Source organism: Syngnathus typhle, linkage group LG11, assembly GCF_033458585.1.
Source record: "Syngnathus typhle isolate RoL2023-S1 ecotype Sweden linkage group LG11, RoL_Styp_1.0, whole genome shotgun sequence".
Classification (NCBI taxonomy): Eukaryota; Metazoa; Chordata; class Actinopteri; order Syngnathiformes; family Syngnathidae; genus Syngnathus; species Syngnathus typhle.
Genome location: NC_083748.1, coordinates 10,479,771 through 10,505,000, shown reverse-complemented (window position 1 = coordinate 10,505,000; position 25,230 = coordinate 10,479,771). Strand labels below are relative to the sequence as shown.

At 42.1% G+C, this 25,230-nt stretch overlaps 1 protein-coding gene across 4 annotated transcripts in view; it reads right to left on the bottom strand.

Annotated features, from left to right (window-relative positions):
• Window positions 1-25,230, bottom strand: part of cdh4 (cadherin 4, type 1, R-cadherin (retinal)) — a 96,844-nt gene that overhangs the window by 15,321 nt on the left and 56,293 nt on the right. For 2 of the 4 annotated variants that reach the window (XM_061292154.1, XM_061292155.1), the window contains exons 3-8: window positions 20,079-20,305; window positions 16,631-16,813; window positions 16,419-16,451; window positions 8,079-8,234; window positions 5,118-5,262; window positions 695-867 (exon numbers count right to left, since the gene is read on the bottom strand). In XM_061292154.1, the coding sequence (XP_061148138.1) occupies window positions 695-867; window positions 5,118-5,262; window positions 8,079-8,234; window positions 16,419-16,451; window positions 16,631-16,813; window positions 20,079-20,305 (917 nt within the window). The remainder of the gene's footprint in view (window positions 1-694; window positions 868-5,117; window positions 5,263-8,078; window positions 8,235-16,418; window positions 16,452-16,630; window positions 16,814-20,078; window positions 20,306-25,230) is intronic. The other 2 variants (XM_061292156.1, XM_061292158.1) reach the window with 1 other exon arrangement.

The following is a 25,230-nucleotide window of genomic DNA, read 5'->3' as shown; positions in this document are numbered from 1 at the left end:
TTCCTGTTAAACGCAGCTTTCATTTCAAAAGTGTTGGCTCACTGGGTTTAGTGCTGAGAGGGACCAGTGAGACGTCTCAGAATATAAACATTATGAGATACAATCAATAGTCCTTTTATGCCCGCTGTAAAAATCAACCAAGTAAGTTACAAGATGAAATTACACTCATTACGACGGCATACAAATTTAAATGTTTCCCTGGATTTACTATTCGCATTTCCTTTCTTGCAGCAAGAAAAATGCTGCTCCGTGGAACCTAAACCATCCGCAAGGCATGGACATAGATGAACCCTGAGTGACCTCGTTAGAAGAGTCGGGTGGAAGTGGGACAAGTTGTGCTGTTTAAGGATAACCATAGCGGTAAAAAGAATAAAAAATACAAGGACAGTGAAATTCTAAAAACCTCATCAGTAGCAATAACTGCTCTGTTTATCTTTATAGTTTCTTTGTCATTAGGTTGGTTATTTGTTGACAACCATTTAAGTAAGTTAGCATTTCATTTCTTGAAAGTTTTCTTTTCTGAAGACCTATCTAAAAATTATAGTCTGGTTTGGTTGAGACATGGATTAATATTTTAAGTTAAGTTTTTTAAGTTCATTTCAATTAATTTCAATGAGGGAAATTAGTTTGTAATATTCAAGTAAATGAAGTTCGGTCACAGTATCCCGGTTCTTTTAAAATGTGTTCCACAAACCTCTCTGTCCAGACCAGCTGCAACTGTGACAATGTCTCCAGTCTCGCTGTTGATGGTGAACATGTTGGGGATGGGGCTGTGGGGCGTCTGCGAGAGAATGCGGTAGCGGACCATACCGTTGGCCGTGGTGGCGTCGTCCGAGTCGCTGGCTGTCACTTGCATAACAGACGAGCCTGCCCATAGAAAAGATGATGACGTCTTAAACACTTTGAATAAATGACAAAAGTCAAGCTCAGAATATAAACATTAGTTGAAGTACAAAGAATGAGAAAGTTTGCTGCTGAAAATGACGTGCATGTTAGGTTTTGCTATTCTTATTTTTTGCGGGTAAACAGTTTAGGACTTTGCTTTCATATGAATCCCAATATGAGGCAAAGTACTGTTGCTTTTATTATAGTAGGGATCGTCAGAATGAGTCAAGGCCGAGTGCGTTTGTGTTCAGCGGGTCCACATGTTACTACAAAAGGTCGTTTTGTTTCTGCAGCCTTCCTGAGGGCAAATATTGATGAATACGTGTTTGTCAGATGGGCCTTCCGGTTCGACCGCGCAATTAGAAACACTTTGTGCTAGAACAAGGAGAAATCTCTGGCTGAGTTTCTGGGAAAATGTTGCCAATTGCAGGTTGGTGCTATTGACGGGATAAAAAAAAAAAGAGGCTTGTGTAAGCTGACAGTGAAAAAAGGCTGCATTTTCTTTAACTGACATTTTTTCTCGATAAAATCAAGGCTGATCAGTGTCCGTGCTGGACCTCAGAGGGACTCACAGTAAATGGTCGTTCCTTCGGAAAGTAAATATGAATGTTTTCAATCCATATTTTTCCATAATGTATTCGACGAGACTGTCAAAGTCAAAGAAAAGTCAGCAGGTACATCCCCGTGACAGTGTAATTGTAGCCAAGAATTCCATTTCAAACCTCATTAAGCTAGAAAGCAGAGTTTGGCATATCCAGAAAGGAAAAGTTGACAGTTGAAAGAATGTCAAAAGTGGAAAAAAAGGTCCAATTTCTGGAAAGTATGATCACCCTCTTCACATTTTGGCTCTACTACCTTTCATTATAATAAGAAGATTCATGATCGCCTCATCTCATATACAAAGACGCCCGCCATGCCCAAAAGGGTTCATCTCAGAGCCGGTTTAATTCCTCTTTAATTTGAATACTAATACCGAATCCTAATTGCTTTTTCACCAAAATCACTGGAGGTGAACACAATTTTTCTGCTGGCAAATGCAAATATTATTGGTCATTTTGCTCGTGTGTTATTCGTGACCTATATGAGGCTCTTCCACGCTTTCTGCCAGAATCAACTTCTGCCTCCCATATTTGAAGAAATTAGAGAAAGAAGGCTGGATATCAACAAACGGTATGAAATCCAAATCGAAAGTGAAGAGGGGAATTAACAAAGTGGAAATCCACAAAGTGAGCAGCCATGAGAGTCTTATCGGAGCAGGAGAAATTGGGGTTGAAGTGCAGGTTGAGGAGGGAAGCAAGTCAGGAGAAAAGCCTGAAATAGTGAATCTTGTGGAAAACAATGAGGCGACGCAGGGTGCTGATAGCCTCTAATGGAGCCCGCTGCTCCCAGAGGAACAAAAAGGAAAGTAACTTTGGAAACTCGCCATTACCGCATGTGGTCACTGGCAGCCATTGCTAGCTCCATGCAAAGATCGCATTCCATGCAAGAGGGGATTTTCGAAATACGGGAGAGTGGTTCTGTCTGATGGTCTCGGACAGTTTGGCAAGATGAACTGACATAATTGCATACTTTCAGTCACACAAATCGTTTGTGGGAGAAAAAGATCCTGTTGTAGGCTTTCTCTCCATTCTTTGAATTGTTCTCCATTCTAATCAGTTCTTGATTTCTAATATGCAACAACTGATTACAAAACAGCAGTTCTGAGTTTATCAGAGAAGATTACAGTGTGTGTGTCTAATATTTTGCGACCAGAAAAGTCATCTAAATGCCAAAATCTAAATATGAATTCTAGTCATAATGAAGAAAAAGAAATAATACACTCTAAGCCGTAGGTGTCAAACTCAAGGCCCGGGGGCCAGATACGGCCTGCCACATCATTTTATGTGGCCCGCAAAGCCCAATTTTGCATCGGCTTTGTGTCATGACTAAAATTATAAATTGTCTTCACTTTTCAAATATAGAAATATTGCTAGCAATTTTCATTACCATTCATCTTCTTAAACAATTTGAACAATTTTGACTCGTCTCTGATTTCAAAACTAGTCATTCATAAGTTTGCTGTGTAGCCTATACTGTAAATAATATAAGGCATTGATAGTCATAATAGCCCTCCGAGGGAAACTATGACTTCAATGCAGCCCGCGACAAAAATTAGTTTGACACTGACAATATCAGATATCACTTTTATACTGACTATGGCAGAATAAACACCTTTTTGATAACACTTTTGCGAGACACTTACACTTTCACCCGAATCAGTTACCAAAATAGTTTCTTCCACATCCTCCTCACTTTTTCAGTCAGCGAAATCATTATCAGCTGCAGAGCAAGTGTCGTCGTAGCGCGACTAGCACCTCGCCTGCTAATACAGCTGACTACTAAATGTGAGATTGTTGCGAGCGATGGATTTAATCATTCGACCCTGTGTACACTGTGGATGAGATGAAAAATAGGAAGAGGGCGATGATCACCGTTAATTCTGTAGCTGCTGTACATGTAATGAAATCAAATACATGACTTAATATTTCACACGTTAGTAGGTCAGAATTGATTACTTAGAAAATCTGAACTCTCGTGAGAGTGAATAGGTCTATAAATGGGGACGTCCATTTTTCATGATTAGTAATACTTTGTAAATTGAAAGTCCCCGTACAGTGAAAATAAAACCTATTTTACATTTGTCACAGCGCAACCAACAGTGTTGTCATCAGGCCTGTCGAATTTGAATAAATAATTTAAAAAAAAAAGTCGCCAGGTATAACAAGGCTCCAAAATCAGTCACCAAAAGACGTCCCTGTACAAAAAGTAATAATTGTACATAAATTGTTCTCAGTCTTTGCATGTTTTTAACTTTTCCATATAAATGTTAGCTTTCTCTTTTATATATTTACCGTATTTATTTTGTATGTACGAATTGTCAATACAAAGAGTGGCTTCAAGTGAGCCGGAAACGAACTACACAGATGGCCATCAAAATCATTTCAGGACCGTTAAAAAATGTATTCTGGAGCCACGCGCGCACGTTTGGTGCTGTGGCGAGGTGACAAACAAAGCTGGCTCAAATTGATGTTTGCTCTTGCTTTGCTTCCCTCACGGTGTAACATCTGGTGACGGTAATGCTTCCCGGTAGATCTCTTTGGTGGCTTTCATGCTACATTACTTTGGGAGATATGCTGTAGTGCTTCACTGAACCTTTGATAAGTGTGTCTGCAGACGATGCTGCTTGCTATATGGGTGTGTGTGCGTGCATGTTCTCCTTTACTTGCCAATGGTTGGATAAATCTGAAAAAAAAGATGTGTAAAAGTAAATATTTATGCTTTAATGCCTTCTTCTCTTCTATTTCCTTTTGCACAACTTCAGTTGAACAGCAACTAGCTCGTAAAAAACTGTTGTTGTTCTGTTAAAATTTATTTCATGGTTAAGGATTGTTTCCAAAGTGCAATTTGACCTGAAGTGAACCTTAACTGGATCCATTATTCGTGTAGCAAAATATTTTTATCCTTGCGATCTTCAACTTTGTTTCCTAATTAAAACAAATCTATTCAGGAAGCAATAACACAAAATATGACTTGTTTTACATCAAACACAGACAGGAGCAACTACGTCCCCCCCCGTTAATTTGGTTGACAAAACGCATTCTCATCAAACCTGCAGTCAAGCGCAACACAATTGCCCTTTTACATTCTCATTTTGAACTAAACAGTGAGCATGACAATGATGAAATGTAAAAAAAAAAAAAAAAAGACCGAGGAATGTCTGGTTGCTCACTCTAATTAGGTTTTCTGTATATAGATCCACGCTCCACTGAGACGAACCCCCCCCTCCCCTCCCCACACGGACACACATCATGCCTTCCTATATTGTTTACAAATCCCCTTGAGATAAAACTTTGCAACAGAACAATAACTGAACGCTGTGAAAACAAACACGGGTCCTCAGGGTCTGATTGTTAGAATAAGAGTTCGTCCAGTCGAGACAAGAAATCTACTTAAACATTCCGCTCTTGAATTTAGCTTGCAACTGACCACGGCTCTGTTCCTTAATACTCTGGCAAGAGCAACCTCTTTCTATGGTCCACAGCGTTTGCTAATAATCCATACAATGTTATAGACATGTCTCATGAAGCGAACAAACTCCAAAAACAAGTGCTTTTAACGAGTAGGAAAACCTGTTCCAGTTATACTGACTTCGCTTTGACTGTCGTGCATATTGGCCTCGGCTTTGGTCTTACCTGGTTTGGATCCTTCAGCTACTGAGCCGTTGTACACTTGATTCTTAAACTCGGGCCTGTTGTCATTCATGTCAATCACGTAGATGTACAAATCGATTGGATTCTCCACCTGGTTGCCGTTCATGTCCACCGCGTGGGCCCGCAGCTGTGAACGCAAATAACCACGTCATTGTTACGATTCAACTCAAGGAACGAACAGCGAGGATAGATCTTGACAGCGAGGCTCTCGGTCCAACTTTGACTTTTTCAGTAACAGCTTCATTTAATTGGCTAAGGTTTTACGAGATGAATTTATTTGTGGAAGCAAAAGTTGGTGAATGGGGCCATTTTGCTTGAACAGATCTGACAACCATAATGGCCACTCACTTGAGTTGTCTTAATCTATAAGGCTGCTTTCACACCCTCATGTCTCTCCTATAACAACACTTGGCAGGGATTGAATGTAACCATCTTGGCTGTGTGACCCACATATATTGTATATTCACGAGAAACTTAAATTCTTCATCCACAGAAGATTATTTAAAGCGGCATCAAACATGGCCGCCTGTCGGAATGTACTAAAGCACAGTCCCACCTATCAGCAGAGCGCTGATGCAGGTGGAGCTACACCTCGGGAGAGCCACGGCCATTTACGAGAGCCTTCCTGAGCCACTTAATGACCCTCAAAGTGCAATTTTCTCATTGGCTGAGCCACAGCGACGACGACAACAAACAGAGCAGCTCAATTTGCTTTCGCTGCAGCGAATATGGCACGCTGAAAGATGCGCAACTTCATTAAGTGCGATTCCTGGTGTGCAAGCATGTGTGATAACGAAGCCGCATTTTTGTTTGGATTCGTTTACGACTCTGTTTACTTAGGCCGTGTTGCGTGTGGATTTACATGTGTTATTCAGCATGCATGCTTCCGTGTCCTTGGTGTGTGTGTGTGTTCCTTGGAATATGCCCTGGAGATGGATGGGGCAGTGTGTTTGTTTCTCCTGTCTGGTCGAAAAAAATGTAAATGTGATCTGTGGGCTTGGAGGAATGTATGGGCTTTGCAAAAGTATGTGTGAAATGACATTGGTATTCTGTTGGACCAGGTTTGGTGGAGCATGTACACCTGAGCTTGTGTTTGCTCAGTTGTCAAACTCAAGGCCCGGGGGCCCGATACGGCCCGCCACATCATTTTATGTGGCCCGCGAAGACAGATCAATTTCATGTGTCAGTGGTAAAATTACAAATTCACTTCACTCTTAAATAATAGAGATATTGGTAGCAATTTTTTTTTTATGACCATTCATCTTTTTAATATATTGTAACAGTTTTTACTAGTCTCTGATTTCAAAATTAGTTTGTCATTAATTGTGCAGTTATAGTAGTAGTCATAATGCCGCTCCAAAAAAAACTGACTACGATGCGGCCCACGGCATAAATGAGTTTGACAACAGTGTTTTAAAGTAATAGAGAACCAAATTTCAATCACGTTTACACACACCTTTGACTTTCATAGTCCACAAAGTCAGAAAACTATGCACTATACTAAAAGTTTCTATGTAGAACTTATCTTTTGTCTTGGGTGACTGAGGCCCAGTAAAATTCGTGTGCTCGTGCAACACAACTAAGCGCAAAATCCTAAATGTCATTTGCCCGATTGCTTTGCTGAGTCACGGGAGCTTTGTCTGACAAAGCTAAACGCAAACTCCGATCCATGCTCTCCACTTTCCCCCCTAGTGCAAGTCTGTCAAAAACAGAGAGGGCATCTTTCTGTTCACGCCGGCGGCCAACTAACAAGCTAAGTTTGGCCGGTAAGAGCTCGGTGGTGCTTGGAAATTCCTGTCAAGTTGGAATAAAATGAGAGATGGGTTAAATTACTCCTGGGCCGATCGCTCGCAACATTCTCTAACCCTAAATCATCCATCACGTCGCAAGCGGCAACGGGTCCGCACAAGTCTAATTAGGGGCCCCATTCAAGGAGAAGAGTCCTCCAACTAATACACTCGCTCCCTCATACGGTGTGACTGTTTCCGAGGGACTAATAATCTGGCAGGATTATCGATCCCAATTCTCTGGTTGAAACCGCGTGCGGGCAACAAACACGTTCACACGTCCTAAGCGCATAAGTTAAGAAGGTAGTCATCTAAAACGGAAAGGGAAACATCCTCAAAGGTACAAGACAATTCAATCAAGAAGACATTTCTCTGAAGGTTTGAGTTTGTTCATACGGTGTGTGTGTGTGTGTGTTGGCAGAGGCGCTGAAGTGATCAACTCGCCTTTATTCCATCTCTCCTCGGAGACAGGCGCATGCGTTTGCATTCGTTCTATCAGCAGCGCGGCCATCTATCACGCTGACAGGCAGCACAGCCAGCACAGGTCTGATTCTCTTGTGGCACCTTGAGTGGAGGTGTCACACTCTTTGGCGATATCAACTCAAAGCTGCAATGTGTGTATATTAACCTGATATTAAAGGAGCTCTCATGTGCTCTGCATATTTAATTCACAGTAAAGCAGTTTACACCAGTTTCCGGAGGGGACGCTCGATTCTTTACCGTCTCGTTGGGTGCATGTGATGACGAAGCGTGCTTGCAGCATTTTGTCAGGGTGGCTCCTGGCCATAACGTCGAACGGGAGGAGTACAATATGTGAGTGGAGGAACCTCCACCTGCTTATGCCATAAACCAGCGCTCCTAAATTATCTTCTGTTCTGCCCTTCCAGGAAGAAGAAAATATTTCACCCTTCACCCCAACTCTCCTCAGTGGCTATAAATAGCCTATAAAATGTAATAAGTAAACCTCTGCATAACATTGGATGGGTTAACATATTCCCCGGGGTACAATGCATTGCCTGCCCCACTATTTGAAGTGGTGGTTTTTAAATAGAAGAGAAAACATGCGGCCGTGTTTGCATTGGAGCTAACTAGACCAGCTTGGGCGGAAAAGTCAATCTGGCATCGAAGATAGAAAATGATTTGTTTCTTGTCTTACATGGAAGGAGGCTCTCTCCTCTCGGTCCAGGGGTTGGGTGACAAACATGTTGCCGCTGATGGGGTCGATGTTGTAAATGCCGCTGGGGGGCTGATCGGCACCCGCCCCAGTGATGCTATAGCGGATGCCGACATCTTTGTCCTGGTCCGAGCGAATCTGAGGAAAGAGTCGGAGAGGAAAAATCAAATCATTTTGTTTTAAATATAATATGCCAAGTATTGGCTGATGTCAACTAGATGATATGAACAAAAGCAGAGATGGTCATGTGACGTTTTCTTTGCAAACTTGAGGAGTAAATGTGACTTCCTTTTAGCTACCAGGGTGCAGAACGGGAAGCTTGCCGCCGCCGGGATGATGAAACCTGATAATTGCCAAGAACAAACGTCTTTGTGTGATATCCCATTGTGCACCTGGGGTGTTATTAACACATAATGCAGAGGAACATGTTTTCTTCTCAACACCTTTCAGCGTTTAACTTTTGCTCCAACAATAAAAATATCAATACTTTTGGTCAGCACCGAGCTGACAAAAAAGGATGGATTTGTAGGACTTCTTTTTGTGGCATTGATTTTCATTACCTTCCCAAAAGTCACCGTCATTAGAGTGACAGATCGGATCGCTCGGTTACAGTTACTGATGGAACAGTCGCACCTCCGCATCCTTTTTACGACGCTGAACGAAGTGCATTGATCAGTCAACGCGGTAAAAATAAAAGGGCTTGTGTTGATGAAAATTTGAATCTATGACTTTTGCATAGTTTTGACATTTATTTATTTATTGGTGAGAATGTGATCGATTGCAAGTGTCTAGAACTTTTGAATTCAGTTCAGCTAACAGACAGCGAAACGTGGTATTGTTCGTTACCGGTTCATGCCCCTAAGACGTGTAAAAGATGAAATTGCAGTTTGAGCTTGATACGACCTTTGACCCACTACCCTGAATCATTCCACTTTTCACCCTGTTGAAGGCAATGTTGCATGATGGTACGTTTGGGGTTTCTTCTCCCTTGCTCAAGGGGCACAAAAGCATGCTAGCATCTCTCACAATCATGCTTTTCATCACCACGCTCATAATATATTTTCTCAAACTGATTTTTCTTTTGGCGATTGTTTAAATGGGTCCGAACCATTACTTTGGTTTCAATTCAGAGGGAATAATCACCGTCTCAAACGGAGAAAAGTGAAAGCTTGAATCATCTTTCTCTTCCTCTCCTATGCAATTTCCCCGCTCTGCGAGTCTGCAGATCATGCATGAAAATGAAATAACTTCATCCGTTCAGCTTTGACGGCGGCTTCTGCATAAAACATCTCTCTGTTTGAACATGATACCCTCTCTTTTAATTTCCACACTTGTCTTCCCCCAGCCACAGAGCATGCACACCTTTGCTGTAAACCTTTTTCACAGGTTACAGTTTTCCCTCCGTCGGCACGGCAACGGATGTCTATCAGTCATGTCGCCGAGCAGACGCAGCAATCTCCGGATGGTTCTGTTCTACTGATTCCATTTGCATTTCCCACTGCCCATTGTTTATCTGCCAAAGTCAGATTCATTAATGAAAACAATTTTATTCACTTTGAATTCCAAGTGAACATTTTCTTCTCGAAAAACATGTTAATGCCAACGACTGGTCCACGAGGCAGCTTAGTGTGAAATGTTTGGCAGCTGCAAGTCGCAATGTGTTCACAAAGTGTGGAACAAGCACAGTTCAATAATTCAACCCCCCCCCACCCCCCACCAGCCCACTACCCCATCCTCTCAATTCCTTGTCATCATATGTTGCCGGAATCGTAAAGCGGTCCCCACGTAGTTGACATGTTGCTGCAATATTCCTAACGTGACCTCTGCTGCCAAGCCCGCTTAACATTCCACACTGCCGCCACCGGAGATCGCATGTCACATTCGCTGGTGTATCTTAATAAGCAGACGATATGCGAATAAACGGCATAAATGAAGAAGCCTGACTTCTCCGAGTCCTGGGAATCCCATGAGTGACAACTCCGCAATTGAACCATTTGAAAGGAATACTAATGACAAAAGCTCAAATTCGTTTCTTCCATCCTCCCCGAGCGCTGTCTTTCTTTCACTCTATCGCCATCGTCTATCTGGAGTTCTCTTTCTTATTGGAGTAGTTCCCAGCGGAGTGACTGGCTACTAATCAGGCTAAAAATAGCAGAGAAAGGCAGATGTAAGGGACTTAACTTGATGTCTGTCTCCCTCAGATCAGACCAGACATCAGATAAGTGACCTATTTGTAGCTCTTTGAGAGTGATTTCCTTGATTACTGACAACTACTGGGATCCTCTGGGACAAAGCTATCAGCGTGAGAAGAAAAATGGCAAAGGGTGGAGGGAGGGAGAGAGGCACTGGAACTGAGAACTGGGTGGAGTTAGAGAAGATTAGATGAAAAATCATTGTTGTGTGAAGCTCCTGGGGGTGACACGGGACGTGCAAAAAGGGATATTCATTGAGCGGAGTGACTCGCTGCCTAATTAGTGTAACGCGAATGTTCCGTCTGTCCAAATCTACTTTGATTGATCCGACCCTGTGCGATGACCCCAGCAGAAAAACACAAGTACATTTCAGCAAACTAACTTTGCTTTTCATATGTTTAACACACATCTGGCTGTTGTTTCGTTGATCGTATAAAGCTTCCAGGGGCTAAAAATATTCCCACCATAAGGTTATTGAAGGACAATGTCAGGCAGGGACCTCGATGTAGTACACACAGTATGGTGGTCTACTAACCGTAATGGGCTAATGGAACATAATAATGTGAAACTGTGGGTTTATACACTTTGGTGGCCATTTTATGTCTTATGTCCACTTAATGGCTCAGGCATGTGTTGCAGTCCTTCATTTCAAAGCTTTTTGCAGGCACAGTCGTTCAGTTTCCCATCATGGTGCATGAAACACCCCCCTGCAGGTTTCAGAAGCAAAGGCCACAATGGAGAGAGAACGCAAAACACAGCTCCAGCGACCGAAGCAATACTTAACAGCAGCAACCTTTGTGACGATTCAGTTGTTTGTTTTGCATTTAAATTGGGCATAGTCTCTAATAACTGCTGAACCATTTAGGTTGAAATTGCAAGACTGACTCCGTACTCGTTAGTATCTGGATCCAACTAGTCCAGCGAGTGTAAAAGAAAAGAGTTGCGCGAGCACATTAAAGATTCTGATTTAGATCTGAAAAAACAAACAAAAATAAAAAAAAATGCATAAACAAATAAATAAAAATAATAAAACAAACAAACATAAACAAACAAACACACACAAAAACAAACAAACAAACAAACAAACAAACAAACAAACAAATAAATAAATAAATACATCTGTTCAGGTTAGGATCACCGTGAACTGCTGTGTTAAGTGGCATTATCAAAAGCAAGTGCTCGTCTGAAAAAGCACATTGTTGACAATTCCTGTTTGATCGCGTCTCATGGCTCCCTGCTGTTACATCTGCGTATTCCACGATGAGCGCAATGCGGATGGCGACACTAAACGCCCTGCCTCCGAAATGTATGCTTTGAATTGCTTCATTGCCCGCTGCTGCTGTGCTGCTCATCCGAGATGATGCGCTCCACTTTTGATCGGTAAGATGCATTCCAGTCTGATAGGCCGACCGCTCACACACAACAATATTCCGTAAGCGAAAACGGTCAAGCGGTTGATGAAATAAAAAGGTCGGTCGACAAAAGATAGAGACGGCCTTAAGACTTACTGTATTTTCCGGACTATAAGGCGCACCGGACTATAAGGCGCACCTTCAATGAATGGGCCATTTTAAAACTTTGTCCTTATATAAGGCGCACTGGACTATAAGGCGCACCCTTAATGCATCATGTCATATTTTTAATCCAAATCAAATCATTCTCCATTTTATCTTTTTTATTTCAACTTCAGACGCAACAAATTATTTTATAATCACAAAATTATGATCTATAGTCTTTTTGATTCATGATTCATAGTCTTCAGCGGGCCACTTATGATAGATTTCATGACAGAATGCTTCGGGCCAGTTTAAATTTAGGAATTTGGTCCATATATAAGGCGCACTGGACTATAAGGCGCACTGTCGGCTTTTCAGAAAATTTTAGGTTTTTAGGTGCGCCTTATAGTCCCGAAAATACAGTAATTTGCTGCCAAATACGGTGATGACCGTACGTACATTCCACTGTCTATAAAGAGTCGGGGGAGGTTTTTAGCTGCGTTATTAAAGGAGAATGCTGCGGCTTGCTTTATAAATAGTCACACAGGAGGTTTGTAAGACAAAAGTGGCAAAGGGCTCTGCTTTAATACCTCTCAAATGATTTGTTGACAGCCAACATTGCGCAGTGTTTCCAGATACTCAAAGAGCACGACGGTAGGGATCGGGAACAAAAGAGAAAACGATTAAAGCTCCAAGCGGCTTTGGGATATAATGTGTTTTTGACTCGTTTGTTGAGATATGTTTTGCTGTTCCATGTTTGGGTTGCCACTTTACTATATCATTGGTTGAAATCACTACTTGCTCTGATTAGTCACTCAGTGTAGTTTCAAAAATTATTTTTCAGTCCAGATGTTGAACAAACACAATTTAGGATCGGGACGATATCCAAGGCAAAATGAAATTGTCACAAAGTGAAATTCAGATATTGTTTTGGTCAAATATTTCAGTCAATTAATAGCTAACAGTCTCTTAAATTTTAACTTAAAGCCATTTGCTCTTTTCACACTCCTTCAATGAGAATTTAATCGGGTCCATTGTCTGATTTTTGATGAGTTACCCAGCGGACAGAACAGTTTCCCGATTATTACATTTTGTAGCTTTAAAAAATAGATGAGATGCTTTCTCAAGCATGCCCTTGTGCTCATGCATGCGCGTCACTGCCTCCACCTCAGACCGTTAACCAGACGGCGGAATGAAATGTAGGACCGGGCTTCAAAAAAAAAAAAAAAAGCAATTACAGGGAGAACAAATATTAATGGGAGTTAAGAAGTGACGAACAAACCCAATTATGGCATTAGCCAGGCAATTTAGAGGAGCTCCGCAGGAAGACGGAATCCTGTTGAAATGTACCAGTGGTCTCTCTGCATTAACAATGGCATTAATTCCCCCGAATCACAGCGTGGGTAACGAATGAAGAATATATATCTATCGAGTTCCTTTATAAAGAGCGGCAGAGACATTTCATGTCTAATGAGATGGAAATGAAGGATGCAGAGGCCCACAGTCTTGTCTTACTTACAACACTGGCTGTAAAGTCTCAGGTTGTATTGTACTATTCAAGGCATGGAAACACAAAACAGGAACAAAAGTAAACAACTACGTTTTCGAGTCTTTCGTTCTGCCGTGTGCTTCCATTAGGAGGCAGCAGGCCTCGAGAGGTCGGCCAATCAGAAGCAACCTGAAGCCCAGTTGAAAGCACTTCTGGCAAGCCCAAGGTGCGCTGGGGTCCAACCTATCAGTTGAAGGCTCGGCTTGAAAGGAGGGCCATGTGTGGATCGGGGAGTGACTGGAACTGCCAATGAGAGTCCAGAGGGGAGCCGCAGAGGTTCAGAGAGAGCTGCCAGTGGGGTCAGAGTGGTTGACAGTTATTTAGTGAGAGGCTGAGCTTCGCGCTTGGCCACAGCAGCACACGGCCTTTGTACTACCGGGCCGGCCGGCTCTAATGGGACTGTCACCTTCTAATTGTTCAAGACGGAATAGTGTGAATGACACACACAATCCCTTGCGGAGACATCCACCAAAGAGCATACAAATGGTCTATTTTGACATCTTTGTTCTTGCTTCAATTCAGAAAACACATTGCGTATTTCAATTGTACAGACCTAAAAGCTTATTGATCATAGCTAGCGCATGTTTTTGAAATTCATTATTGAATGACTGGATTGTTTTATGAAAATTGTAGACATAATATAGACAGGCCAATGCAAACATGCACTCCATATCTCTTGAGGGGGAACAGGATGCGGGCCACAAATAGGCAACCAGCGTGCCAGATGCGGCCCGTGGACCGCCTATTGAGTACCACAGGGCGAGACAAAATTGATCTGGTCAATTAACAGTTGACCCAGAATAGCAGATTCTTATTGAAATATTTGCAGAGGTCCTTTTACTAACAAATCCCATATTGTGTTTGTCGATGCTAATTGATCATTCAGGAGTATTCGGGCAATTCTGTGAGACAAAGAAAACAAATTAAAGGAGCCAATACGGCTGAGCTTCCTCAGACTCAGCATTTGTGTGTATTTGAGTTTCACATCCTACCATGTCTTAAAAGACCTTTATTTTGAAAGGCGTCAGTCGATGATTCTACGGATAATTGCTCATTATTGCATACAAAAGCAATGGAAATGTGTTAATTTGCGGTTTAATATGATGTGCTGTTTCTTTTCCACAAAACTTGTAATTTGCAATTGTTTATGTAAGAACTGAGTCTGTATTTGAAGACAAAGAGAAGCCTCGCAGGTCCTCTCAACTGACAGCTTCATTTAGACCGACAAGAACAAAAAAACTGTTTTCGCTCAAGTCCCCATTACCATAGCAACCATTACTTTGTACCTTTTCCAAACACAGCAATTCTGTGAATCTACTGCCTCCCATTATACATTTATCTGAGCGTATATTCAAGGAACAAATGCCCCTATTTCTTGCACTATTTTACATCTAAGTAACAGGTGAATTATTTAAATTCATTGTGGAGAAAATGGATGAGGCAGCGTGTCCTCATCATGAAAAAGAGGAGCAAAATCAGAGCAACTATTCCTGGAAACCTTGTTAGTCTGGATGAGTCAGCATGAATGGCACAGATTCTAGGACGACCGAGTCGGGAGGAAATGGAAATTGGGCCTCGTCCTGATTCCAACCTTGAAAGAAGATGTCAACAAACTCTCATCCTGAACATGAAAACTGAAGTGACACTGAATGTCAGTTACAAATGGAGAACGACACTGCACTTTTGACTCAGGGATGGATGCCATGATTTATATGTTTCAATATATGACAAAAAAAAACCAAAAACATTTGAGGCTAAATTCTTGAAGCAAGAGACAATTTAAGAAATTTTACAAAAATGATTCATAACACCTCAAATGGCCTGACATGTAGATAATAAATCCATTAAAAATGGGCAAAATGGATGTTTTAATGAAGACATTGTTTCCCTAACGCAAGCAATGTGGCATACACGAATAAAAATGTTCAAAGATGCTCTGAGCAATATCAGAGACAGAGCCCATGAAATGCCCGCTGTGCTTTCCTGTGGATGTTGAGTTGCAGAGAGAGTTGAAGATTGAGCTTACACAGAGATTTAATTTGTTACTGGGAGCTACAGCACTGGGGATTCAATTCAAAGTGTAATGTTTCTCCCATGTTGCCTCTCTCCATTAAAATCATCCATCTCGCTGTCTCGCCATAGATCATCTATACCAATTATCCTGTGCACGATTCTGAGTTTGAGTCTCTCCCAGATGACATCAAGAGAAGAGTAGCTACACCCTGGTTAGATCACAGTCAATCATCGCGACACTTACATGCACTCAGCTTTGCTATTAAAAATATTGTGAAACCCTCCTGACCCCTCAAAAAAGATCTTTAGGCTAAAAAAAACTCTCACCTGACAGAAAAATCCAATTCTATCGAGCTAAATTTTTATTCCATATTCGTCCAGTTGCTCCTCCAATCGGGAGTAAAACTGGAATCCCAAAAAGGAGGCAAGTGGGGATTAATTCAACATCAACATTTTAGTCCTCAAGATGAAAAAGGGAATTAAGGAGTTCCCTTTTCCCTGTGAGGGCAGCACATTCTGGTTCCACTCCATCTTGTTGTGTGTGTTTTGTTTGAGTGAGTGTTGTTGAGCTTTAGTGGAAAATCTGCCCTCGTGCCAACACACTTGGGAAAGGCGATTTCTGTAATGCGCCGATGTAAGCCTTGCTGTACAAATGGGCGTAAGGGACTTTGTGTGGATATATACGTGTGTGTGTATGTGTTCGAAATGCCGGCAGAAAAGCCGCATGTCTGTGTGGGTGACAGATAAGAGGCGGCCAGTAAGGCGAGTTTAGAGCGGCAGCACTATGCCTTCCGTGGAAACTTTTCTTATTCGAACATTGTCAACGGCTGGCGACAATCACAACCAGGTTACAAACAAAAGTCATCTCTCACCAAAATTGCGCCTAAGGTAAAATAAAAACCCTTGAAAAAAAGAATCGAGTAAAATTTGGGCTTCCTGGGTGTTCTGATAACTAAAAGAATTTCTGTCAATGCTCTGAAATGTAAAAACAACTCCCTTGACTTAAGGTGCAGTGGGATCAAGCTTTTGAGTAGAACATTGATCTATTCCTCGGAGACTAAGCATGTCTTACCTTTTTGTACGTCGTCTGTTCTTGTCTCATTATCTGGAAACGGGAATAGCATTCAATATTTTCTGGCCCAAAAAATCTGAGCGCAACGAATTCATCGACTTGACATCGCACGGAATTACATTCGATCTGGTGTAATATTGGTTTAGATTTATGTCCTGGAAGTTATTTCTAATTGAATTTGAACCTCGGCTGTAAGATGCTATAACACTCACCCTGACAAGCATATGAGGAAAGGGTCCTCGGGAATTCTCAGGTACGTTAATGGGCGGAATGACCCAATCTCTCTTCTGTCGCCTGAGTCCATTCCCGTAGGAGCTTCTCTGATGTTTTCGGGTAAATTTGATGACTTTGGGTTGGGAATCCAAGGCTCTTGATAGCATTTCTTCAATACTAACCTGGAGAGAAAAAAACAAACATAACCATAAGACAGGAGACTTTTTTGTTTTTATTTCAATGGGTGTGATTTTGTTTTTCAAGAAAATCTCGGGAATGATTTTCAATTGTTTACTCAGACGAGAAAAAATGTAAAATAGTAAGTATCAAGCAACCGACGGTACTTATTTACAAGGGGAACAAGGCATTTTTAAAAACGAGTCTGCCATATTTTTATGAGGCTCCTGGCAATGGCCTCAAAGCAGGCTCTTTGTGCTTTTTCTGTATTCCTTTGCACCTAAAGATTTCTCAGACAGACAACATTATCCGCCCATGTCTTTGTCAGTGCGAAACCCAGTAAACAATATGACATTTTCCTGTCAGAGTATCATCAGATAAAATGGGTATTGAACTCTGGTGTCTGTCAGCATTTTCCCCATCCTCTGATTGATTCAGATCTACTCGAATGGGATTCATTATGTGAAGCTTGGAGGACGACTGTCAGATGTGATTGAAAGTTCATTTACAAGGCGGACTTTAGAAAAAAAATGAACAATGCTTCGAGCTGGCTGGCTTGTTTCAACCCAGTAAAAAATGTATCGGCAATGTCGCCATAGCTAGTTAACGCTGACCATACCAAAACTACTAGCAAAAGAGCATAGAGTTATTTTGAGATAATATGCATCTATGGTAAAATGAGTAAAACCTATTGAGCAGAGACACTTCCCATCCCCGCCCCTCTCTATTTTGCAAAAGATTGTGTTCTCATCTGTTGAAATGAGGTTTAGAAAGATGGGAACATGTTTTTTTTAATTGTCATCTTTGGTGTTTCTCCTTGTAAAAGGGTTGCATTGCTGTAATCCACCTAATCCTATTGAAGGTCTTTCAGAACACACGCGCATGCACACCTAATCTGGCAGCGAGGTTGTAACCTGACGCACAGGAGAAATCCTTCAGATAATCCCAAAAGGACGCAGCCAACACAGCACACGTCGCACACACACATGCTAACACTTCCAGTCAATGTTCATGTTTTGCTCAGGTGCTCTATTTGGCGTTTCCTATCCACAGAAAAATGATCCGGATTGACTTTGCCATCCTCTGTTTTGAATCAACTAGGGACTATTCTTCCAACACAAACATACTCAAAACCCATTGGTCGACATTAAACGAGAATGGAACGTACAGAAAATAATCCACAATTTTATAAATGTTCCATTCATTTTGCTGATTCTCATCTCAAAAAGAATAAAGGTAAAAATTGATGGCCATCCTCCCTCAGAATGTTCTGGCAAGTCATGGCTCCATAAATCACAGCAAGTCATCCAGGTCCTGTAATAGCAAAGCAGCAGCACTAAATCTGGAAGTAATCCAGCTCGGATGTGGTCAGTGAAAATGAACTGAAAAATGTGATTAGCTCCAGTTCATTCATGACTTTCCCTCTGCATGTGGATGCGAGGCAGGTCTCAGACTGTTGACTCCCCCAGTGAGATTTCATCAAGTGCGGTGGACCTCCGGGCTTGCTTGGACAGAATGCTTGCATGTTGTTTCAAAACGGACAGCGACTGAGTCTCCAGTCAAGTGCATGCATGCATAATTACGTCGGCAAGTGTTTATGTCCACTTGTACACAACATATTGCTATGCATACGCATTTGAGTGTGTGCGTGCTTACGCGCACACGCCACAGAGCCGGTTAGTGTGACCCTTGTGTACGAAGGGGGTTTGAAAAAGCCAGAGGCGAACGGGGCCAGCTGGCAGCTCTCTGCTCCCGGGTATGTGCGCATTGTGCGGGACATTCTACAGGCCTGAAGCCCCCCCAAGCTGTGGAGCTGACATCTGGAAGTTTTCACTCTGACAAACAAGGAGGACAATGAGCTCATTGCTCACTCTGCGAACATGCAAGATTTCACCTAGTTCTTTTCATATTCATGCATTTTAGTCTTTAGCATTGTAGGTCCTCTTGGTGAAGATGAAGAGATCACAGTATTCAGTGAGAACATCTTCAAATGTGCGTATAAAAGTAACTAGTGAATAAAAGGAATGTTAAATTGTGTAGTTGTATTTTTAAAATGAAACAGAATTGAGCTTGCTGGCCTCAATGTCATACATTAAAATACATGGATGAGAAGCGCAACTATTTAGCATTGCAGACTGTTTTTTTTTTTTTTTTTTGTGACCTATGAACCAAAGGTTCCAATGCATCTCCCACCTGCCAGCTCCATTTGTAATCTAACTTGAACAGGTGAGGCTATCTTGAACCGAGTGTGGTAAAAATGCAAATCAAATAAGCACTAAAACCTGTTCCGGGAACCAGTGGATTTCATATGCACTGGTGCATAACTAATAGGCCCTAAGCTAGTGGAGAAAGCGAGCCAGCGTGCCATGAAATCAGTGCGGGTTGGAGAGCACTCAATGAGAGGCCATACCTGTGTGCCGTGTGATAGCGTTGGTGTATAAACACAGCAGAAAGGCCCAAAGGGCAAAAAATGCTGCATTAAGCACGAGAAAATGAACATTGCAGGTGAGCTATTTTCTTTGAATAAAACAGGTGAGCAAGTGTTATTAAAAGAAAATGAATGCGCTCTCAAGATAGCAACACAAGAAGGCTCCGACGGGAGATAAATCTAGCATGTAATCGGCATCATGTCTCGCTGCACTTAACAAAATGAACTCGCTAGCCTGTCAGCTTTTAGCCGTTCTTTGAGCTGCTATCCTGTGATGTTTCCATGTAGTAGCAAAAATAGCAATGTCTAAAAAAAAAAAAATCAGATTTTTAGAGCAAATAAAAACTGAGGGAATCCTGTAGTTTATTTTACCTGCAAGCACAATGTTGTTTCCAATAAAAACATTAAAAGTTTGTCAGCCTTGGAAAGCAAACACTACGTCCACATCCAACATCTTTGCTAGTCAAAACTCACTCATCAATTAATGCAGGGGAGTCAAATTCATTATTTTCGCGGGCCGCATTGTAGTCATAGCTTCTTTCCGAGGGCCATTATGACTGTCAACCCAAATAAAACTGACAAATAACTCGTTTTCAAATCAGACGAGGAAAAACTGGTCAAAAAAAAAAAAAAAAAGATATTAAAAGTGAGGAGAATCTGCAATTCTAGTAATGACACACGAATTTGTTGCACAATTTGTCTTTGCGGGTCACATAAAATGACGTGGCGGGCCTTATCTGGCCCCCGGGCCTCGAGTTTGACACCGGTGAATTAATGTGTTCTTTAAATGATGGCAAATGTAGTTTCTTGTCTGTAAAGCAAGCGAACAAGTCTCAAGGTACCTTGGTCAGGGGTAACGGGTGCGGGTGTCCAGCGGGAGCTAGCTTAACAGTGGTCTCCCAGATGTGCGGGTCAAACAGCTCTCGAGCAGTCACCATGAATTGCACGGGTTCCGAGAGGTTGGCAAACGCCTGCTCGACATACACGGCCCCGTCGGGCCTCACGCTGAAGTTGGGGTCGCTGCTAACAAAGCCCACCTCTCTGCTGTGTTGGCAGTCTTCAAACTTCACTGCAGGACAAAAAAAAAACACACACACACAGAGGGAAAGAGGTTACGGAATGAGAGAACATCAAAGTGAGATTTACTTCATGAGGGTTTGGCAAATCCTTGACACATTTGAAGATTAACCTGCAGCCATCAAAACGTATCTTGAAATATCTCATCCCTTTTGCTGTCACTTGTGATTCCTCACTTTGACATCTCTGGCAAAATGAACTGCTTATCTTTTTCTGAAGCAGATACACAGGGGAGCCTAATTCTCTTTTGTATCATTCTTCTTTCCCAAACTAGACAGATAGCAATGTCAAAACAGAATTTCTCTCAGCTTCTCCTGGGAAAGCATGAGGAGTAGCTCCAAAGGATATTAGGCTGACTGGGCTGAACGGAACCGAGGCTCGGCTGCCAAGCACGTACAGCAATGGTGTCATGTTTGTTGGCGGCACATGGGGAGGATGGTGTTTTTATTTTATATCGACGTTCCGCCGCACGTGGACGTTGTTAGGGATTCCCAGTGTTCGATTAAGAATGCCAAAGCGGTCTGGTTTAATCATTACATTTTCTTCCCTGGGGCCTTCCACCTCTGTTGCATGTTCATTCACACCGAGTTCATCCAAGCATGTCTTTATGGACCGGGGTGCAGTCAAGCTGGAAAAGAACGAAGCCTTCCCCAAACACTTCAAGCAAAGAAATGTCCAGAATGTCTGGGTAAAAATCAAGAAATCTTCTCGAAGACGAAGGGATGGAGCTGCAGCCCCCGATTGATTACATCACTCGCCGTTCTGTCCGCATGAGTAAATGTTTGGTAAATATTGCAAACACACAGAAGAGACGATGGGTACTTCGGTGCTGATATCCACGTGACAGCTGATATTAATACAGAACAAACTGACGGCGTCAGGAAAACACAAGAGTTTCATCCAAGTGCCAATTTTTATCAATGCTCAATGCATCATCATCCCGCCATTCGCTGCATGGCACAACGCCACTCGTGCCGAGCATAGACAATGTCTCTTTTTCGGCACGTCTGCCTCGTTACGACACGCACAAACAGCAAGTTGAAACGCGAACACTATGATCATATCTCAAACTCTGGCCGCTGATAAAAAAACAAATTGATTTCATAAATCACCCTGGCAATTGAGCTACTGTTATGAGACATGGCAGAGTGATTTTCAAAAAATCCAGTCTGAAGAATTATACACAGACAGTTTTTTTTTTTATCAAGCCATCTATTTAATTTATAGCGCAGCATCCTGTCAAAAGTAGCTTCCAAACAACAAGCTAATGAAGCAGAATCTTCTCCGCCGTTTCGGCTCAGCATTCAGCGAATGGCGCCGCTTGTGTTCACCAGCTCAGTAATTGAAACGGAGGTAAACACAGCATCGACAATGTGTGCATCTGCCTTTGTTGGCATATTTGTATTAAAGCAAGACAGCCTATTGAACAATGGCCGCATGGGAGCGAAAAGCCTTGTGCAAGATTATCACTTGGCTTTATGCCGCGCACAAAAGCCAAAGGTGATTTAACAACAGGTTGTGGAGAGATAACAAAGACCTGCTTCAAATTGGCCACAGATAAATTGTGATGGCAGGCATGCATTATGTAAATGGCTTCAATTTGCTTGAACTGAGCGGGCTAATTGTTGTCACTCCGATGGGTCTCTCGTGGTGCAGCTGGATCCGTGACATGTGCCACTTATACGTGTGTCCCTGTTCCTGCGTGGGTGCTTAGCTGTTCGTGTAGGAGTTAGTTCAGAGTTGAAGTTGGAGCCAATGCAGAGCTTTTATTTTTTTAGTTTTAATTCTTCACTAACACTGTCAAAGGCTCCAAGTTTGAAATCACTGGCGTGTATTTGTTTTACAAAACATAAGCAGCACTGTAACATTTTTTTTCCCCCACTATAAAATAGTATCTGTGCATTAGGATGTTGCATATCATTATGAGTCATTTTTGTAAACATGTTTGTGTTCTTCTTAGTGTCCTACCATCTACGACAATAGCTGACAGGCTGCTGAGGGTCTGCACACAATCAGCAGAAAAAAAATGGTGGCATTGAGCAAAAAAAAATGTGGGAGGGGGCTTAAACTGAGGAGCTGCTACGCCGACCAAACATCAACTATAACTACATCAAGTCATGCTTTTGCACTTTGTCTCCATCTTCCTGCTTGTTTTCAACTGCTTATTAGCCGCGGTACAATTACCAACACCTTTATGACATTGACAGCTCACACGTCGTGTTTTTTGTGGCCAACATCGGCCCACGCACTCACGAAGCATCCGCTCCTTTGTTTTCCATCTATCACTTCTCTCCTTCTGCAGGTAGAACATTTGTAAATGAAGATGCTCCTGCCATCCGGAGTGAAGGCGTAGGTGCCTACAAGCCTGTCAGGCTACCAAGATCTTCATACCGCGTGAAACCCGATGATGTGGCGTGGGCCTCGTGAGCAACATGCTTGGATTTGGATTTTCTTTTCTATTATACGAGAAGTGTTTTTCATCAGTATTTAGTTCCGTTGTGACTATACTTAGATAGAAATTTAAGCTAGGTCGCCGTGGTGGGAATGGAACTCCATCGGACACTTTGAGTAGATTATTAGAGGATTTGGCCCTGCTGTTTATCTCTGCTTTAGCCGCCTATCCTGTGAGCATTGATGAGGAGGCTTGAGGAATGAAAAAAGGGGCAGATAAAGAGGCAGAGTGGGAGAAAAGCAGAGCGGATGCAATTAAACGGCCGGCTCGCAGATTGAAGTTGCAGGCCTCGGTGACTGATACGGTTTCTCTCCTTGTCTCGTGCAGTAAACCATCATTTTTCCACATGAGAGACGCCTCACATCACACATAATAATGACAATAATAATAATTGTTCTTATTGGTCGTATTGTTGGGTGCCATTTCTATAGGTTTTTATTGAAACAAAATATAACTGCAATTATTTGACTCGGCTATAAATACTGTATTGTTATAATACACGACCAAAATATCCAATGCCTCAATGCCTTGTGAACGTTAATGAGCACACACACTGCTCGAAATCTCATTTTTGTGCCCATTTTTTGGCTGGGTGTCACATCAGCAGCTACCCACGTTAGGGACGTGAAATCTGGCTTCCGATCAATCCGAAATGTGCATCAAGGCGGCAGACAAAGCCTGAAAACGTCCTCAATTGATCCACTAGCCCCATGTCGGATGGTAATGAGAAACATTTCTTTGAAATACAACCGGCTACACCAAACACCTTTTTTTTTTTTTTCTTCTTCTTTTTGTTTGTTTGTTCTGACTGGATGGCACTTTTAGACGAACGCTGCCCTACAGGCTTAGCATTCCATTTAGCACATGGCGAGAAGGAGCCATGCTTATCGCAGCAACATCTTTTTTAAAGAGGTGAAGTCGGGAAACAGCCTAAAGGCAATGACTGTCTACACAATGCCTGTTATCTCCTTGTACAATGTAATGATTTTACACAGCTCAAGGCGAGGTGGTGGGACACCGTTTGGGCCAAACCAACTTTGGGCTGGTATCAAGGAACAAAAGGGCCTTGTGGGTAATATCAGTGCCTCTCACTCAGGCATATAATTACTGTGATGAAAACTCATTATTCTCATGTAAGTACTTTTTTTTTTTCAGAGGTCTCACACCACACTAAAAAAATGGTTTAATGTGAGAAGCAAAACTTTTTCGTTTTAGATAACGTTTTAACTTTATAATAGCTGACATGAGTGCCTTCCATTAGAATGAGAGAGATGTTTTGGGCGACTTGCACATTGTGGGTCACGTGTTGATGAGTGCAGAAGTATTTCATACTATGGAGGTCATCCTAAATGAGAAGTTGCCTTCAGAGACAAGGTCGCTCTCTGGCACTTTCCTTACTATGTAGTAAAATCTGCTTTCGTCTACACCATCTTCCTCATCATCTTCTTCACCTCCGTGTTATTAGCATAACTGCGATTGAAATCTTCCCTGGTGGTTGTTTCGCTACCGTGTTCAACATCCCGCCTTGATACCCAACAATTGCTCTAATTAGCATTACAAAGATCCACAGAGAAATGAGCAGAAATAGTTTATGCCTGGAATTGGGTGCTGAAGGATGAGGGATGAATTGAAGAGAGCTGTACCTAAATTAGCACATTATAAAAAAACAATTTAACAATCACGAGATAAACATAATATTTAAGTATTGACGTAACTCACTGACGAATGTGTTTGCATTAACCGATTAGAGCAGCTTGAGCAATGAGGCAATGATGACATGTTGTCAGTCTAACCACAATATAAAACATCCATCTTATCTTGTTTACCTCTCCGACACAGATCATGACTTCAAAAGCCAGTGATTAGACTGAAGATAGATCCCATTTGTTGTGCCACCCCCCCCCATTCCTGGCTAATCCAGTGTCTCCTCAAACCCCCCTGGGGAAAGTTATAGTTAGTCTCGGGGCTACCGAGATGAGGGACACAACTAATCTCTTTATCCTTGAGAAGAGATCAAGGCCGTTATAAGGTTCAGGTACACAGACTGATAGATGACCACCCCCCAATGCTTTCAGTCATCATTCATCTTTGCCTTTCCACTCTGTAGTTCACACAAGGAGAAACAGAAGCATTTCTACATAGCCAGTTAAGGATGCTAAAAAGTCAGAGTTCAATTTTGAACAAATCCATTCCACCGAGTTTCAACTGAGATGTTGGCGCTAGCTTGTATGAACAGAAATGATCACATATAATCTCATTAATCACGGTCCTCTCTGAGATTAGTCACACTTCAGTGTGAAAACAACCTCGGCCTTCCAGAGCGGAATCCGCTCTTAAGCGACAAATCTCAATTCTTTTTAAAGGATATTTGCTTTGAGGTCACCACCCCAAAATAATCACTTGACTACATTTGCATCCAACATTTCCAAGCGCTTTGTAAAAAGCTTTATGTGGCTCATGGTGCA